This window comes from Anoplopoma fimbria, chromosome 12 (assembly GCF_027596085.1).
Source record: "Anoplopoma fimbria isolate UVic2021 breed Golden Eagle Sablefish chromosome 12, Afim_UVic_2022, whole genome shotgun sequence".
NCBI lineage: Eukaryota > Metazoa > Chordata > Actinopteri > Perciformes > Anoplopomatidae > Anoplopoma > Anoplopoma fimbria.
The window spans coordinates 21,581,273-21,600,848 of NC_072460.1; the positions used below are offsets into that span (position 1 = coordinate 21,581,273).

The following is a 19,576-nucleotide window of genomic DNA, read 5'->3' on the forward strand; positions in this document are numbered from 1 at the left end:
AATCATAAAAGTGGTGTTTATTTGTAAAGATCATCTTGCCGTAGAAAATGTTTTGTAAGGATCATAAACTTTTGTTTGCCACAGAGCTTATTTTCTGCATCAATTGTCAAGGGAACCGTGGCGGTGCTATCTTCCTGGTTGGTCGTCCCTGCATCAATCTATTACACGTCTACAGTCCAAAGTTCAAATTTGAGGACTTTTTCTAAATATCCATGAGGCACAGGATCAATAAAAAAGATTTGTAAGCCTGCTTTTAGTACAAAAAACAGTTTGTCGTGGCTAAAAGGAAATCTTTTATGTTTTACTTTTGAAAGACCAAGAAAAAAAAGAATTACTTTTTGCTGCAACAAAAGCTGGCAGCTTTTAAAGTAGCAGGGAACATTGAGAAGATGCATTATTAATGTACCCATCCCTAAAATGAAGCCTTATTATTAATAACCATTGAACAAATAGGACTGCTGTGGCGATGGGTAATGAATAGGGAGTCTGAGAAAAACATGCTGAGATGGTGTTTACACGGCCCATGATAATGTGTTTGCTTTGTCACAGCATGTCCACCCCTGGACTGTTTTGTAGCTCATGTGGGTGCTGAGTCACACTGCGCTCCTTCAGATCCCCCCCCCCCCCCCCCCCCCCAGTTCGTCCCGAGACTGCCTTTGCAAATGGACACTCTGCTTTGCCAAATCCCTCCCTTCTCTCCCCCCTTTTTTCGCCACTGTCAGCTTTAATTTCCAAACGAAATACCATGAGCTGTCGGGGCGGGGGGGTCATTTCTTCAAGGACTGCTGTTTTAAATTCCCTGTGCCGCATTTCTGCAGAAACCACTTCCTATAACTGTCAGATTTTACTTTTCATCTCGTCATTCAGCGCATTGTGACCTTAAAGAGACATTCAGGAAAAAAAGAGATGGATGGGAAAGGGCACCGCTATCAGAATTTCAAATGAATCCCATCAGGATAATGCAGTCAAAGGCAGAGTTTACAACCACTTGGAGAAGAGGAGGCACTGATCTTATTCAAGCTCTCACAGAAACCTTTTTATGTGAGGAGTCTAACAGGTCGTAAAGTGCCTGCTTTGCTCTCTTTGTACAGGTGTGTTTAATAGATCTGAGATATTTTCAACAAACATTTTTACCACTCTGTCTCTGCACTGTGTGCTGGTGATATGTCATGATCAAAAGTTCAGTGTCAGAGTTGAATATAGAGAGTGTAGCAAACTTTTTTTTTTTTAAGTGGTATTCGGGGGAGTTTGGGGAGGATGCTGCAAAGGAGAGAGATGCTCTGTAGAAATCGTTGCTCTCTTTCCCTTGCATACCCTTGGGGGCCCCCCATGCTGAACCACCTGCTTGTCCTTGATTTCCTTTTTTCCCCCCATCCCCCAGCATGATCTCAGCAGTATTCACATGACGGAGCAGCTCTTGGACTTGTCCTTGCTGAAGGTGGAGGAGAGCAGCTCCGTCCTGCTGGGCAGGTGCAGGAGTCTCTTGGAGAGCCGGCGGACGGGGCTGGGTTTGTTGGCAGGCTGGAGTTTGTTCATGCAGGCCAACGCCGCGGTACGAAAAACACTGTGGATGCTCTTCTCTGAGGTGAACGCTGAGCACTCCAGGTAAGCCTCCGCTCCGAGCTGCTTGGCCAAGGACGAACCCTACAATGTGAAGGAGACGTATAAGTCGAGGTCCGGTAGATTGAAAAAACTGCACGATCAAGGAAGGAGAAGAAACCTAGAAGAAGAAAGAGTCATGGAACAAACCTGTTCATGGGAGATGGGAGTCTGTTTCTGATTGGACAGCTCCATGCGAGTGCAAACATCTGTCCGCAGGTCTGTCTTGCAGCCGATTAGCAGGATCCGTGTGCTGGGACAGAAGTCCTGGATCTCTGCTTTCCACTGCGAGGAGAAGAGAGTGTCAAGAAACGTACTTTGTACATGCTAGCAACAAATAAAGATTGAACACAAGTAAAATGAAGTTAGAGGATTGTGGTGTTCGTTTGTCATGTTTAAACTTTAACGGTGTGAATACCTTCTTCAGCGCACTGTCTACTGAGTCTGGTCGGCTGATGTCAAAGCATAAGAGCACTGCATCTGAGTCGCTGTAGCAGAGGGGTCTGACGTTGTCGTAGTACGGAGAACCTGGAGGGACAAAAAAATCAGGACACACACTTAGAAATGTCTTACGCAACGACATACAACTTCGTGGGCACTCAAAACAACATTGTTTAAAAACTAAACACTTGAGTAAAGTTTTCCCTTTGTCAGCAAATAGAGACAAAATTAAAAATTAAATTAAATCCACTTGACACCAATATAATGTTCTACCACAATCATCCTCCACACTTTCACACTCACTGTACAAACACAAACAGTCACATACACCCCTGCCAAACTGGTAAGAGAGCAAATCATTTCACTAAGCCCGACGCCTTCCCACTGACAGGAATATTTCCAGTAAAGTAAACTTACTCGCTGAGTCATAGTCATTGCGGCTCTGCACCAATCACATCTTTCTATTATTGGTCAATTGCAAACTTCCCTTGCAAAACTTTTGTTTGAGTAAAGAAAAGAAGAAAAAGAAACTACCAGATGTCCTGTGAAACAAAATCATTATCACACTCTAGGATAAACTTTTCTGATTTTTTTTTGGCTTCAGTATCAGATAAAGTGCCAAAATACAGACACCATGTCTAAGGCAATTTTGATCTATCTCTGTTAAATAAAGTCCCTGTCGGCATAAAAAAAACCAAAAGATAGTTAGGTCATTGAAAAGTATTCCTCCTAAAGCAGAAGTTTGACATATTGTGAACACGCTTATTTGCTTTCAAGTGGAGAGTTTGAATATGAAGCTGTGGCAAAGCAGCCGATTAGCTTAGCACAAAGACTGGAAACAGGTGGAAACAGCTAGCCTGGCTCTAGTGTTGGATAGTCACTGTTAAAGACGTCTTTACTGTTTTGCCATCTAATGCCATGACATTTTATTGTGCTGATGGTGTAATAGTTATGCACCAACACACCAAGGAAAATAGCTTGTAAGCAAAAAACTGAAAATGCACCAGATTGAAGGTGCATTTCTCAGACATCGTGTACAGACATGATTTCTGACACTTCAGCCAATGCCTTTATTAACAAGACGTGAATTTATTAACACTAACACGTATCCCAATCTTCAAATTGATATCATACATTATTCATGGCCTCACTCAGACAGTCTGTTGTGTTCGCTGTCTCATAAATACGACACCTGAGCTATGAGAATGTGAATTTTGGGTGTGCAGGAAACATATTTTCCTTGTATTTCCATAAAAAGCTCGGCTATATGTGGACCTCTTTCCTTCGACTCTCAGGAAGGCCCCTGTACTAAAAACACTCTGACAGGATGTCCGCTCTCTATTGTCTTCCCTCTGCCACCTAATCACTACCCAAACACCAAGGCTGAGATTTAATTTCCTACTCCGGTCCTCAGGGGCCAAATGTGCACCGGGAGCTTTCCTTGCAAATAAAAGAGGATATAATTATATCAGGAATAGATACTTCTAATAAGCTTCCTCCGAAACTAACTAACAATCATGTTGTCTTGAGGAACTCTCTCCTGAGGCGTTAATGGAAATGTTTTTTCAACAATATTTCCAACAATGAAAAGCATTCAAAAACCCCTCAGTCAGTCAGAATATTTGACTTTAATCGGATAAAATAGGACGTCTTATACAACTACGATCTATCAATAACATCTTTTTTTTTTTAGAGGGAATCAAAGCGGCCGTCACATAACCATCCAGGGTGATGTAAGGCTTGAGAAAGAGGAGGCAGAGAGATCTAAAGAGGACACAAGTTCTAGCACCTACCGCCTCCCACACTTTAGCAGCCCCCCGCCTGGACACAAAAACACACACACACACACAAACACACACACAACCAAACACACACACAACCCTTTCAGTTTAAGAAAACACGAGTTGATGAATTGAAATGGCCCTTTCTGCTCTCAAAGAAAGAAAGCGAATGGATCTTACACCAAAAGACTACACATGAGATGAGGTTATGTATCTATTGATAAAATATGTAATAGAACGTGGAAAAACGTGCTTCTGGGTCTTTTCGTATTGTCAGGAGGCGTGTGGTCAACATAGTGCTGAACTTCTCACACCTGATTTGTATGTGAAAATACACATACTCAAAATTATATTAGAATAGAACACCTGGAGCAATGTTATGACAGTTGACAGGATTAGTCGATTGTCAAATTACTCGATCGTCGGGATATTAACTGACAATGTTTTGCCAAATAATCTCTAGTTTCAGCTTTTAAATTAGGATTTGCTGCTTTTCTTTATCGTAAGAGAAGGTAAACTGAAGATGTTTTGGTTTTAAACAGTGACAAGAGATGTGAAGATGTCAACTTTGGCTTTAAGGAAACTGTGATTAAATGTTTTTATTTTTTATTTATTTATCGCTGATAAAAAAATATCTTGCAGCCCTAAATGTTATAAATAAAGATAATAAAAATGAAGAATTGAAAGACACATACATAAAGAGTGACAGGAACTGTGTTTGTGTGTGTGTTGCAAAAGTAAATAGGTCTTATGCAATGTTTCCTCTAGAAAGGGCGCCTGTCCAGAAAGTTTTTTACTCCGTGGGAGACAAACACACAAACCTCCATCAGCTCAGTGCTGGTTTCGCTTACATAAGACCTTTTTTTAGGCGGCACACACCATAAGGCAGTGAGGAGGTCATGCATATCTCTCCCTCACTTGTGCCTTCTGTTCACAGGGACTGTAGGCCACACACACATAGTAAGACAGGACGCACACACACACACACACACACACACACACACACATGCTTCCACCCCCTGCATGGACGAGGCTTCCCCCTCTCCCCTGTGAAACAACCCCTCTGAAGGCCAACTGGCACAGCTCTACTTCCTCTGAGCACAATGCCTCTGCCAATACTGTTATGAAATAAATCTATAGTGGACTGGATTTATTATTGTTTCCTATTGATATAATGTTTCTGTATGTTTAAGGTCATTATGTCAGTAGGCCAATTATGGTGTTCTGAAATGTAGGCATTAAGGCTGTACCAAATAGCAGATATCAGATTGTTTTCCTGTTTCATTGATTCATGTTTTTTGTCAATAAAATGTCCGGAAATTGTGGAAAATGCAGATCGTCATTTCAAATTCCTTCCATATATATCAACAGTCCCAAACTCAAAGGTATATGTTTAAAAAGACAGAGAAAATCAGCAAATTAGAGAAGGTGGAACCAAGAAATATTTTGCATTTTAAGTTGCTGTATAATTTTTTGTCAATGGACAATGTTCGGGTAATGCCTCTGACCTTTGACCTCTGTGTGGAATAAGTCAATTTATCAAAAAAGAGTCATATGTTATATCCAAGAAAGTTGATTTGATAAAACTTTACATACATATTTTATAACCAAGGTTAAAACAAAAGGTGTGGGACACATTTTTAGCTTTATCATACATATAAACGGGAGCTGCAATGATTAGCTGATTAATCAATAAGTTGATAGACAGAAAATTAATCGAACGCAATTTACACAGACCAAATAATCGTTTTAATTTCACTTTTCAAGCAGAAATGCCCAGAATAAGATAATTCCAGCTCCTTATTGGAAAGAATTTGATGCCCTCTTGGTTTTATTTTTCATTGTAAACTGATAGCTTTGGTTTTTAAACTGTTGGTGAAACAAAACAAGACATCTGAAGACGTCACCTAACCCTCTGGGAAACTAAAGACAAACATTTTTCATAATTCTCAAACATTTCACATTATTAATATGATATGGATCGATTCGTCGAGAAAACAGTCTACAGATTAATCGATAATGAAAATAATTGTCACCTGCAGCCCTAATACACCACACAGTTCAGAGATTAGTTTCCCTTCTCTTGGTTTTGAGTATGAAATGTCAGATAACAGATGTTTGACCCTTTTAAGTTGCGGTGGCATATTGACCTATAACCTACAGGAAAAAAAATGTATGGGATAAATGAGAAAAGCTACCCATTCCAGTATAGATTCAGCAATGATAATAAACGGCTCAAAGCTACACTAATGCTGTACAGTTTAATTTTAATCCTACAGATGAGACTGAAATAAAAAGTTCAAGATTAAAACTGTCAAACTTGCTGGCCTTAGGGATTTAATATTCCTGGTAATAGCTTGGTTATATTTCCCAAACTTAGGGCCTCTGTTTGTCTCTGATTCTGTTTTTTGGGTGTTATTTATTTGTTTGTTTTCATGTTAAACTGTGGATTTTGGATCCCACTTGCCCAGACCGTCTTGTATCTCAGGCCTGTTGTTTATTACCAATCTGCACCAAGGAAGATCTCTCAACAGATTTCACACGACTGAAAAGCTGCTTAACCGCATCAAAACAGGACCGGCAGATAGTGACGTCTGGGTCAACGTCAACAACACTGTGTGTGAGACAATGAGTGAGATGGAGCTTCATTTACACTCGTTACCCGACTCCGGGCCGACTGCGGTGTCATTACTGCTGGGAGGGTAAACAAGTTACACAAATCCGCCCATGAATACACTGAAACCCGACTTCTTTACACACTGCTCAACAAACAGGAAAGCGTGGGGAGAGTTTTAACCTGGCAGTGAGTCAAAGATAAGAGGGGGCAGTTTATCAGTTTTATTAAACTGTGATAATAATTTAAAAAAAAATCTTATATGTGTATAATCCTCACCTGATGTGTCCCAAAGACTGAGCTCCACACGCTGGTCTTCAAGCTCCAGACAGGCTGTGTAGTTCTCAAACACAGTGGGGACGTAAGTCTAAGAATGGACAATGAACAAAAGGGTTTTGAGCACATTTTCACATGGTTATATTATAATACTAATTACTCATTTTAAGTTTAAAATGACAAAAACAAGAGCAAATGTTCATCACAAGTCACCCCTGACTCAGTTAAAGAGTCCCACTACCTGCAAAATGCATTTAATATGTTATGATTTTAAATGAAAGATAAACAAATGTTAATATTGGTGCAGGATTGATTTTTCTTTTAAATCTATTCATAAATTCAGCAGTGGTCCAACAGATTAACCTACAGTATATTAATGATCCCACATCATTCCTAATCTGATATGATTTTATTTAGCCCAGTTTGAATGACTAATCCTATGGAAAATACAGCCCATAGTCAAATATCCTTTCCTACATGTATGTAAATCTATAATACTGTACGCTATATGGCACCACCAATGGGAGTTTTAGAAAGAATTAAGAGAGAAAATAGAAGGTAGAGGATAAGGTAAGGCTGTATCGATCCACAGAGGGGATATGTGGTTGTAGCAGCAGCACATGGACAGACATGAGTAAAATTAAAAAGAGAATGTAAAAAATAAACAGTAAGAAGTATAGAAAACGAAAATTAGAATCAAAGTGAAAAATAGTTGGGTTTTTTAAGCCAAATATAAAAAATACGAGGAAAAGTGACAGTGGTTTGATTGAAAGTAAAAAAAATATGATAAGAATAATATGAATAATAATAATTAGCCTTCACTATTTAATTAAATGAGGTACTTCTGGCTTGATATATGTCTTTAACACAATCAGACACACACAAAAGTATGTTATGTTAAGTCTTCTGATCATTGTGGGAGTGATAAAGTAACATTTATTGATGAAATAGCACAAATATTAACTGTAATCTACATCATCCATATATTTCCACTTCCAATAAGACCAGTCCACATTGAACAGATCAGAGTAGATGGTATTAAATGATATGTCGTACCTCTGGATAGCAGTCTTTGGCCAGAACCTGTAACATCGCTGTTTTACCGCATTGGACGTCCCCGACCAGCACCAGTTTACAGCGTGCTACAAAGGGCTGTGCGAGTCTTCTTTCCTTCATGATGCAGATACAATGTAACCTGCAGACTATTCACAGAGGAAGCAAGAGTGGGAACGATCAGGACAAAGTTTTTGTAAATCCCCTCGGTTTCTCTCCTCCTCCTCTTCCAGTCAGTCAGTCAGTGAGTCAGTCAATGAGGGAATCACTGCGGAACTTTATATTGTCGCGCCAACCAATGAGCGAGCCAGAGGAGGAGGAGGAGGAGGAGGAAGAGGAGGAAGAGGAAGAGGAGGAAGAGGGCAGTGCACGAGGTCTCATCTTGGTATTTGGTGGTAATGGTGGATGGTAAACTGCAAGGCCATAGCAAGGATTAAAAGAAAAAACATGTCCCTTCAATGCACCACTTAAACCACCCTGGTCATCTTATTTATAATACTATAATACTACTATAATACTAGAGAGTATTTGAAGAAGTACTCAGATCCTTAAGGAGCAATACCACACTGTAGAAATACTCAAGTAAAAGTCCCAAATTTGACTTAAGTAAAAGTACATAAGTATTAGCATATAAAATAGCCTCAAAATAGTAAAAGTAGCCTACTTATTATGTAGAATGGACCATTTTAGAATCAGATATTAGTATCATCATTATTAATAATCAATGAATGGGTTCATAACTTTAATGTAGCAGCTGATTCAGGAACTATTTCAGACTTCTTTATCATTTATAATGATATATCTTGTTCTATTTGATGATAATATTTGATATTAATAATCTGAATCTGTGTTTAATGTATATTAATGTATAATTGAGCAAAGAGTACAATGTTTCCCTCTGATTTTGTGGAGTAGAAGTATAAAGTGACCTACAATTGAATTACTCAAGTAAAGTAAAAGTACCTCTTAAATTGTACATAAGTAGGTTCTTGAGTTAAAAACATTCCACCAGTGGTTAACAGATCCTTTACTTAAGTAAACGTATAACTGCTTTAGTTTAAAAATACTCAATTACAAGTAAAAGACCCGAATGTTACTTAAGTAAAGGTAAATAAGCAAAAGCCTACTTAAAGTATCAAAAGAAAAAATGCTCATAATGCAGAGGTGCAATATCATTATTGAATATTATATTATTCTGGGTTTATTACTCACAAATACATGCAAGAGCATTTTAATGTTGTACTTTGTCAATGTGGAGCCCATTTGTGATATTTGTACTGGGTAGGTTCACAATAATTCATATGATATAAGCATATCATTTAATTTAAAGTAATCATATACGTCAAATAAATGTGGAGAAAAAAGAACAATATTTCCTATTGAAATGAAACGGACAAGGACAGGTAACTCAAAATTGTACTTAAGTATTTACTTGAGTAAATATGCTTAGTTGGTTGTAGTGTAGTGGAAATTCACAAAATGGTAAGAAACTAAGTACATTTACTCAAGCACTGTACTCAAGTAGCATTTTAAGGTTCTTGAGTATTTCCATTTTATGCTAATTCCTACTTTGACTCCACTACATTCCCAAGGGATTTATTGATTTATTTACTTTTGTACCTGATGACAGGGTGAAACTCAAGTTTGAGGGGATTTTTGTCCTCTCATGTCCTCATTCTGGAAAACCTGATGAGTCTCTGGTTATAGACCCACAATCTAATTTTGTTCACAGCTGAAACAGAAACAATTACTCACTAAGATATTTTTAAATCAGATTAATCTAAATGTGGTTAGCATTGTTGTTTTCCTCTTTTGTGAGATTTTTTCTGCAGACGTGTCCAAATAGTAAGTAAGGTCACATGGCCAGTTGCCATCAGAACAAATCTCACTTGTTATATGATTTGTGTGAACAGTGTGTGCTGGAAGTATCTTCTCCAGATTAACAAATGTTTCAGAGTTTTATGACCTCCAAGTCTTTTTGTATCTCAGGCCAGAGGTCAGAGCGCCTGCGAAAAAAATGACAAGGCTATGAAAAGGTTTGTGTGAGGATATTACACAGAAATCCAGCTAATGAGAATTTGCTTTAAATGCTGTCTAAATATCTCGCTGAATACTGTTTTGATATGTTTTTGTGTGTATATCCTTCAGACCAGCTGTGAGATATAACATGTGAGGATACATGCAATTATTTTTTACATGAAACATATGACTGCATGCATCTGATGACAGATGGCTCCATCAATCTGAAGTATAACAGAGAATTGAAGAGTGTCAGCCATTTGGGGAGGAAGTGGAGCGTGGCTAGTTGTGCAGAAGATAAATGGAACAACAACTGCCGCAGAGGGCTCTTTGATGCCATTAATGTACAGCGTGAAACTCTGGATGGGGACATGAATTGCACATGCCACCTGGTGCAGAGAGAAACAAGGTAAACAATGTCCCTCTTCGTCATGCTTCACTGAAATTTCTATCTTCACATGCATGTACAGAACACACTAATAACATATGTACTGGCACTTAATGCTTCACTTCCTCATGCTCCAGTTCTCCCTTTTAGTGGTTTCTAATGTATCTCTATGTGAGTTTTCAAACATAAACGGTCTTAAATGTGTTCCTTAATCAGATGTCCATTTTTTGAGTCATTTGAAACTTACATATTGAATTGTTTGCAGAAGAAACCGCCGAGAGGGAGTGAGTTCAAAGTTCCATATTTTGGGAAACATTACCTTTTACTTGCAGAGAGTTATACTGCATTATTTTAGCTTTGCAAGCGGCTCTAGCGATGGCACTTTACTTTGGTCAAGACTGAAATATCTCAACAGCTGTAGGATAGATGGTCATGAATTTCTGTACCGATAGTCATGGTCCCTAGTGGATGTATCATATGCACTCTAATGATTCCCTGACTTTTCCTTAAGCGCAACCATTACGTTGACATCCGTGGATTTGAGTGAAAGGTCTCAACAACTGTTGGATGGATTGCCATGCAATTTGGTACAAACATTCATGTCCCCGAGAGGATAAACTGTAAACATGGTAATGATCATTTTACTTTTCATCTTGTGCCACCCTTAGGTAATAAAAAATATTTGTTTCTGACTAAATACCAGCAAAACTAATGATGTTCCCATGAGCCACAGATGCATTTTGTGTTTAGCGCCAATTAGAAAATGTTAGCATGGTAACACGCTAAACTAAGATGGCTGTGGACTTCTTACATCACGTAGGCATTTAACAAGCGAGCTACACGTTAATTAGTGAGTTTAAGTAGTGCTGCTAGGCATGATTTAGATGGTTGGAGTGAGCCATGCTAGCCTGGTGGCTAAGCTAACTGGCTACAGCTCCATATGCACAGAAATGAGAGTGGTATCAATCTTTTCATCTCACTCTTGGGAAGAAAGTGATTCAGCTATTTTTCCAGAAAAGCCAAACTATTCCTTTAAGGATAATTTAACACCATAAAGACATTCCTGATGTTGACTTTAGACATCTGTACTATGAAACAATGTTTTCTCACGTGATCCTTGCAGACTGAGGTTGAGAGGATTTCCACTGACCTATGGATCCCCAATGTTTTCTTGATGAAAGACGACAACACTGAAAAAGGCAGTGACTTTTATATCATCATCAAACTCCTCCTGTACTGCGAACACGGTGACCTATAGTGCTGACCTATAGTGCTGGCCTACATGCTCCGTGGACACCCGATGACTGTCTGACCTACATTTATCATGGACACTGCTGAAAGTTACATTTTCACCCTGTGTTTCACCTTACCTAAGTGACATTTAGTGTTTGGGTGTGTGTGTGTGTGTCTGTGTTATACTCATATTGTGAGGACATCAATCTGGGGACTTGCCTTCCTTTTGGGGACAAAAGGAAAGTCCCCATAATGTCAGTTATTAAAATATATGCTGTAGACTTGGTTGAAGGTTAGGTTGAGGCAAGTAGCGCTTATGGTTAGGGTAAGCCTCCAGGAAATGAATGCTACCCAATACAATGTCTTCCAAAGTGACGGAAACACGACTGTGTTTGTGTGTGTGTGTGTGTGTGTGTGTGTGTGTGTGTGTGTGTGTGTGTGTGTGTGTGTGTGTGTGTGTCAGTGGTTGTTAGTGATCTGTTATAACACAGGAAAGCTCAAGTACAAGGGTAATTTAGTTTAGGAGCTACTAACTGCATGCCATATGCATAAATTTGCACCAAAATTGCAAACAGTGGTATTGTGGCTAGAGAGAGAGTCAGTGTTAATCCCAAATACATTTCAGATAATTTTGAAGAAAGGTCTAACCACATCCCCTATGGCTTGCAGCAAAATGATTTGCATAATTCAAGAAAGACACGGTTGAGAGCTTTTTTCATTATGTAAATCAGGGTATGATTAAAGAAATATTACCATAAACACAAGTGCAATCATCAAGTGGAAATGTATTGGCATGCTTGTCTATTAATGCTCTTAAACAAGGCCCAGTTCAGTGATGCTGCGGAGGGGAAAGTAGTTTGTTACCCATCAAGAGCAAAAAGTATTTCACATACTGTAGCATATTATGCTAACAGCTGGGTAATTGGAAAGATAGGACTCACTGTCAGCATCTACCTGTCTAACAACAGTAAAAAAAATTGATTAACTAGAGTGCATAAGAATTTAGGTGTCCAGGTTCGTCAGTTGTGCATGAAAAATATTTGTTTTTCGAACATTAATATATATTTTTTTGTTTCCTTAAAAGCTACCTACTTACATTTCACATGCTGCAAGTTAAGAGGTAGGAAATAGAAGATAGGAAAAGGTTTATATGCAAAAACTTCTTGCCAATTTGTCAAATTTCCATTTTAGTGAATGAAAGACAAAATGACAGAGGCGTGAAAGGAAACCATAGAGAGGCTAGGCTTCAATGTCAACATTAGTTAGGATATGAGACAGAATGAATGCATTTATAGATAACTCACATTTACTGTACAGACATGGTGCAAAGGGCGACTGGTATTTTACATCAGAGGTACGATAACTGATGAGAACTCTTATCGCTGCTCAGCCCTCAACCTTCAGTGTGAACAGCGCCACTTCAGTCAGATGGAGTTTGATACTCTGGTTGGAAATACAACATAAAAAAAAAAACACATCATTATTAAGCAATCAGTGTCGCCACTAGACTGTGTGACTAGTGGGTAGGACAAAAAGGGGCACCACTACTGCTTTTTTTTCGTCTTGAACGCTGAAGTGCCCTTTTCAAATGTCAGAGCAATGGGTTTTTGTGCTTTGCATACAAGTGTATCTGAATGAAGAGGGAACGGCATAAATTAGAGAAATTTTGCCAAAAAGAAACAATAGAAGACAGTTGTTTGAAAATGTAAGCACATCTGTACCTGCATCCCAGGTCATCTCTAAAACCAGGGAAGTGTCCTCTTTGTTTTTCACCTCTTTTTTTATAGTATCTATGTTTCTTCATTCATCTTTTATTTTGACTGTATTGTCTTCCCGTTGCCCATAAGAAAATAAAAGTACTATTTATCTGCCATGATAAAAATTACCATCACATTCCCTGTAATAGGACTCAGTGTGGCAACTCTGTTAATATTCTTATGAAACTGTACTGCCCTCTACAGGTGTATGAGATAAATACAGTCCCAACAAAGCCATGAAATCACAACACATTTAACAGGGTCCAATATGTTTGTTGTTGTAAATGGAGTGATTATAGAATACTACAACAGATATATAAAAGAAAGATCTGAGGTTCTGCCATTATTTAGCAGCTTCATTATTTATATAGGGACCTTTTTTTTTAAACACAAGAAAATGTACTTGCTGCATTTTATTTTTGTGATAAAGCTTATTTTATTAATTTATTTTATCATTGTACTAATTCCCTTGTCTCATTTACTGGCTCATGTTAACTTGCAGCTTAGTAATTATAAAGATTTTTTAAATGTTGTAAGAAAGATATTTAAGCTCAAAAAACATTGTTTTACACGTCCCCTGTCATTCAAATCATCAAAGATCTCGATTTCAATAAGGCAATCAAATTTGGGTTGTTATTTATTTAACAATGCTGTGATTATAGCTACATTCTACATACACATATCTTGACAGTCCATTGTTCTCACCTTTTTTAAATGAATTGAGATAATATTTTTAAAATTTGAAAAATAATCTTGCTCTTCCTTCCCATTTTATATCTCTCTCTAATTTATTTTTATTTGTTGTATTATTTTTCCTCTGCAATACAATACACTCTGCAATTATAGTTATAATAGTTTTTCTGTCTGTACATATAATAGTTCAGTTATTGTGGATTCTTTACTGTTTTTATTGCTTATTTATAATACTTGTTTTTTATTTTATTTTATCTATCTTGTTTTTCTTTTATTATGTCTCTTGTTTGCACTATATCTATGCTGCTGTAATCCTGTAAATGTCCCCGCTGCGGGACTAATAAAGGATTATCTTATCTTATCTTATTTTCATTGGTTGAAACCATTGACTGTATATATAAGAAGTCAAATGACTACAATTCCCATGATTCTCTCACCAGCCTGCGTCACTTCCGCTTTCTCTTCCGCTAAAGCTGAACGTCCACTAACATCTTATAAATAGAGTGGAGCTCAGCCATCCACTATCTCGTAACTTATTTTATATACTTTTCCTCCCTTATCGATCTAACAGAGAAGCTAATCGGATAAAATATCGATTACATACATAAAAAAGAAGACAAAAAGGCATTTCCTGGTTTGTGTGACGTCATTTGGCTAATCGTCGTTTGATTGGCTCAGACCTCTGATTGAGAATTTTCGCGCGTTATTCTCTGCGTAAAACAACACACGCTGAACTGTCAGCCTGTAGCGGTAAAAAACAGCTTATTATTGGTATTTTAACGAATTTACACAACTTTAACGGTTCTATATTGTTATATAATGTCTTCTTCTAATTACGACTCGGCCTGTTTACCCGATTTATTACCTCTGTACTACCGGCGGCTGTTCCCCTTCTCCCAGTACTACCGCTGGCTGAACTATGGAGGAGGTGAGTCTGGTTACACAGGCAAACATAACCAAAGTGGCATCAGCAGGTTTAAGTCTCTTTATTTGTTATATGCAATTTAACTAGCTGCATATGTTGGTGACATTGTGTACTATACTGTGTGTGTTGTTCAACATGGTGGCCTCTATTACTACTAGTGTACTATAGACTATTATTAGGGGACTTGTATATAGTTTAATAATACTGATTTTAGGGGACTATATATGTCCCTTAAAATTAGTATTAGTATACTAGACTATAACTAGTATTAGGGGACTCATATATAGTTTAATAACACTGATTTTAGGGGACAATATATGTATATATGTCCCTTTTAAAATTAGTGTACTATAACTAGTATTAGGGGACTCATATATAGTTTAATAATACTGATTTTTGGGGACTATATATGTCCCTTAAAATTAGTGTACTATAACTAGTAAGGGGACTTAGTATTGATTTTAGGGGTATACTAGACTATAACTAGTATTAGGGGACTCGTATATAGTTTAATAACACTGATTTTAGGGGACAATGTATGTATATATTAGTATACTAGACTATAGCTAGTATTAGGGGACTCATATATAGTTTACTAATACTAATTTTAGGGGACAATATATGTATATATGTCCTAGTAGTAATAGAGGCCACCATGTTGAACAATACAGACAGTATAGTACACAATGTAACCAAATGTATAAATAAATAACATTTTTTCTTCTCCAACCTCAGTGCAGAAGAACTACTTTCAGAATCGAGAGTTCTCCTTCACACTCAAAGATGACATCTATGTCCGCTACCAGTCGTTCACCACGCAGACCGAGCTGGAGAAGGAAATGCAGAAGATGAACCCTTACAAGATTGATATTGGAGCCATTTACAGTCACAGGGTGAGACTGCATGCATCTGCTTTTGCCTTCACAGGTTGTTTTGTTTTGTGTGTGAGTATCACCAGAGACAATCTGTTTGTCATCCACAGCCCAATCAACACAACACCGTGAAGTCAGGAACCTTCCAGGCCCTGGAGAAGGAGCTGGTGTTTGATATCGATATGACAGACTATGATGATGTCAGAAGCTGCTGCAGGTGAATTTATCACGTGGTTTATTTTGTTCAATTCTATGTATCTCAACAGTCACAACACTGAGCTGAACATAAACTCTCATTTTAGTGCTGCAGACATTTGCTGCAAGTGCTGGATCCTGATGACCATCGCCATCCGCGTCCTAGATAGAGCTCTTCGAGGTTTGTTTGCCATCAGTTTTGTGTTACGTTATCTCTGATTCTCTGCAGAATTATCATCAGACTTTTTTTTTTTAATTTCATGTTTTTTTTAGATGACTTTGGTTTCCAGCACCTGCTGTGGGTTTATTCTGGCAGAAGAGGAGTGCATTGCTGGGTGTGTGATGAAGCTGCCAGGAAGCTCTCTGTAGCAGCACGCTCTGCAGTTGCAGAATACCTGAGCCTGGTTAAGGTAACACTATTTCACCTTTTCATAGATTATTAGAACAGATTTATTTATTAACAGCAGAGTTTTTCATTCAACATTGTGTTTCTCTGAGGTAAAACAGTGCCCAACTAATAAATTGGCCATCTTATTTTAGATCATTTGGGATGTATGGCGGCCGATAAGTAACACAAACTTGTAGCTAATGAAATATATAGCATTTTTCTTGTAATTCAATAAATAGTTATATGAAGTAACTACATGGTTTTGTTTCTTGTGTGATACTTGACAAATGAAAAGTACTGAACATTTTAAACTTAATTAAGAACTATACAATTTGAGTTTCTTCACAATATGATTCCATTGAAAGACGATAAATTACTAAATTGAATTATCTCCCAGCCCTAGTTATAGACCATGTCGTTAATCGATTAATTGCAAACATAAATGTCAGATTAATCAGTAATGAAGGTAAGGGTTATTTGCAGCCCATAAGCATGAAGACAATAATTAAAAAAATCTTATTTTTCTCTGAATAAATGTGTTTTACAAAACCGATCATTTTTGTGATGTGATGTACTATTCACTGCTGTTTTATAGGGAGGTGACGAGACGGTGAAGAAAGTTGTGCTCACGGATCCAATTCATCCTTTTATCAGGTAAGAATCCGATTCCTTCAGTTTCAAAGATTTAACTGTTTGTTCTATTTGGGTCTGATTTTAACGACTGTCATTGAGGTTGTTGCCTCTGACAAATCTTGCAACTTCAGGTGTTTCAGACTTTTGTACCTGTGATTTCAACAGTGAGTCTTTGGCGTTGGTGGAGCGATACTTTCCCCGGTACGCACTACAGGAACAGGACATACTGGGCCGCAAGGAATCTGTGGAGAAAGTTTTGTCTCTCACACCTGAAGATATCCTTTTTTAGCTCAAGGATGGGGGAAAATAATAATTTTCTTTCTCTCATGTGATTCTGAAATATGAGAGTATAATCTGTTTTTCCATCCATCTTCCGTGACCGCTTATCCAGTTAAGGGTCGCGGGAGTGCTGGAGCCGATCCCAGCTGTCAATGGGTGAAGGCAGGGTTCACCCTGGACAGGTCGCCAGCCTATCACAGGGCTACATATAGAGACAGACAACCACTCACACTCACATTCACACCTACGGGCAATTTCAGAGTCATCAATTAACCTAACCTGCATGTCTTTGGACTGTGGGAGGAAGCCGGAGAACCCGGAGAGAACCCACGCTGACACAGGGAGAACATGCAAACTCCACACAGAAGGTTGTCCAGCCCGGGAATTGAACCCGGGCCCCTCTTGCTGTGAGGCGACAGTGAGGCTACACCACCGTGCAGCCCCAATAATCTGTTTTTCTGTTTGGTTAAAACATTTGTGAAAATAACTGGAATTGATCTTAACTCCAGCTTTTACATGTAAGAAAAGAATTGCAGCAGGACTTTCAAAACGAGAAGAAGCCAGAGAACCGTTGGAAACTGGTGAAGGATCATGCCATAAGGAAACAGGTTTGTATTTCTGTTTGTATCACATAATGACATTTGTTTAACCCTGAATTGATTTTTAATATTACAGCTAGAGATCTTATAATGAACACAGGCACAGTGATATATTCTCTCTTCCCCCAGGGCACTTCCAAAAAGGGCCAATACTTTGAGAAAGAAATCATGCTGCAGTATTGTTACCCGCGGCTCGATGTGAACGTCAGCAAAGGGGTGAACCATTTGCTGAAGAGCCCCTTCAGTGTCCATCCCAAAACAGGTGAGCATACATCTAAAGGGATTTAATCAAGATGGCGTGATGAATACACCACAGACGGTGACGTCTCTCTTTTGAACTCTGGCACAGGGCGCATTTCTGTTCCCATGGACCTCAAAGAATTAGAAACGTTTGATCCTTTCGCTGTGCCCACAATCAGGTAAGCGATAATTTAATGTCTCATGCTCTGCTGTTTGCCGTGTTTGATGTTTGTCAGAGCTGATGTTGTTAATTTTTTTTTTTTCAGTCAGATCTGTGAGGAGCTAGATCGACCCAGAACAGGCGAAGAGGAAGAGAAGTCAGAGGACACCAAGGAAAAGGAAAACGAGAAGGACACAGCAGAGAGACGAAAGATCAGAGGTGAGAATCTGAAATTTCAGGCTTATTGTATTACACAGAACAGCTGATAAGTAGGTCAACAAAAGGTAAACAAAATTCTGTCCCAAAATGAGGCCAGTGTGGTACATTAACTGTGACATGATGAACCTCAATTTAATTTTCTTTCATATGAAAAAACACTGCAGTTACTGAACAAATATGTGAGGCCTCATATGCCTCTCATACAATATTAAGATAGGATTTAATTATTGTCATTAAAAGCAAGATGATTGATTTTTACATGATGGGATGCCCTAACCACTAATGAGAACCCGGGGATTTTTAGTTTATTCTAAATCATCTAAACAACTGAAGAATGTTTCAGCTCAATGATTGTACTTTTCTCGACAGATTACAAAAGAACAAGCCTGGGGAAGTACGTGAAATACTTTGATCAGTTTCTGGATGGGATGGCTCGCTCGTGGAAAGGAGAACTTCTCAAAAAGAGCGGTAAGTATTAGTCGTAGTTGATGAAATGAAGGCACAGCGCCTTTTAAGAAGTTCTTTCATGTAATGCATTTTCTTTTCTTTTATTCTTTTAGATCTTCAGAAAGACTTCTGAACTGGATCAACAATCAGGAAGTGATGCAGAAGACAAATTGTTAATAGCTCCCTGTTACTGAATCTGGGTGACGATGCGACTGCGTGGGGGGAAAGTTGCCATTTTTCTAATGAACAGTAATTTAATCCCAAGAAATGTCATCACATTCATATGAGACTCAGTAATAATGCATCCATAAACAAAACATAAGCATATTATCTCCTTACTCAAGGATTTTCCTTCTATACTATTAAATACCGATTTCATTTTGTTTGTTATTTTGTTTTTGTACAGTCATTTGTGAAAATAAATTTGGTATTTCAACTTTTTCTAAATCTTGTATTCAAGTTTCTTTTAATAAGACCAGAAGACATTTTGCAGATTTAGGTTTTGTTTTCTGGAGTAGCAAGCAGTTAGGTTCATTTGATAACCAATTTTGAAGAATTAGGCCACATTTCTCACAGATGAATATGTGGTTGATGGACTCTGTACATAGTTTTAATTAGTTTTTTCAGGAATTAGGGTTATAGTTCAGGTTTATGGTGTTAATTTGCTCCTTCGCAACTGGAGTCGTCCCGGTTTTATCGTGGCGTCTACTGTATATTGTTTATACCAATCCTGTTAATACCAATCATGTTATTGAGGTTTTGTCA

At 38.1% G+C, this 19,576-nt stretch overlaps 2 protein-coding genes across 2 annotated transcripts; one reads left to right on the forward strand and one right to left on the reverse strand.

Annotated features, from left to right (window-relative positions):
- Positions 1-620: 620 nt before the first annotated feature.
- LOC129099985 (rho-related GTP-binding protein Rho6-like) lies at positions 621-7,989 on the reverse strand. The gene is made up of 5 exons (XM_054609460.1): positions 7,768-7,989; positions 6,715-6,802; positions 2,018-2,127; positions 1,750-1,884; positions 621-1,644 (listed from the first exon to the last, which is right to left on the reverse strand). The coding sequence occupies exons 1-5, from the start codon at positions 7,885-7,887 to the stop codon at positions 1,399-1,401; spliced, it is 699 nt and encodes a 232-aa protein (XP_054465435.1). The 5' UTR covers positions 7,888-7,989; the 3' UTR covers positions 621-1,398.
- A 6,351-nt stretch (positions 7,990-14,340) lies between these two features.
- prim1 (DNA primase subunit 1) lies at positions 14,341-19,215 on the forward strand. The gene is made up of 13 exons (XM_054609453.1): positions 14,341-14,782; positions 15,515-15,672; positions 15,762-15,868; positions 15,954-16,027; positions 16,120-16,256; positions 16,830-16,888; positions 17,033-17,142; positions 17,663-17,754; positions 17,875-18,007; positions 18,095-18,164; positions 18,252-18,364; positions 18,734-18,832; positions 18,925-19,215. Exons 1-13 carry the CDS (start codon positions 14,674-14,676, stop codon positions 18,942-18,944), a joined length of 1,281 nt encoding a protein of 426 aa, XP_054465428.1. The 5' UTR covers positions 14,341-14,673; the 3' UTR covers positions 18,945-19,215.
- The last annotated feature ends 361 nt before the right edge of the window (positions 19,216-19,576 follow it).

Bases quoted from the DNA above. Each gene is read 5' to 3' on its own strand.
- LOC129099985 (XM_054609460.1), bottom strand. From the start codon at position 7,887: ATGAAGGAAAGAAGACTCGCACAGCCCTTTGTAGCACGCTGTAAACTG. The intron at 6,803-7,767 runs GTACGACATATC...GTCCATTCTTAG, and splicing joins CCAAAGACTGCTATCCAGAG to ACTTACGTCCCCACTGTGTT. The intron at 1,885-2,017 runs GTATTCACACCG...TTCTCCTCGCAG, and splicing joins TAGACAGTGCGCTGAAGAAG to TGGAAAGCAGAGATCCAGGA.
- prim1 (XM_054609453.1), top strand. From the start codon at position 14,674: ATGTCTTCTTCTAATTACGACTCGGCCTGTTTACCCGATTTATTACCT. The intron at 16,889-17,032 runs GTAAGAATCCGA...TGATTTCAACAG, and splicing joins CCAATTCATCCTTTTATCAG to TGAGTCTTTGGCGTTGGTGG. The intron at 17,143-17,662 runs ATATCCTTTTTT...TCCAGCTTTTAC, and splicing joins TTTGTCTCTCACACCTGAAG to ATGTAAGAAAAGAATTGCAG.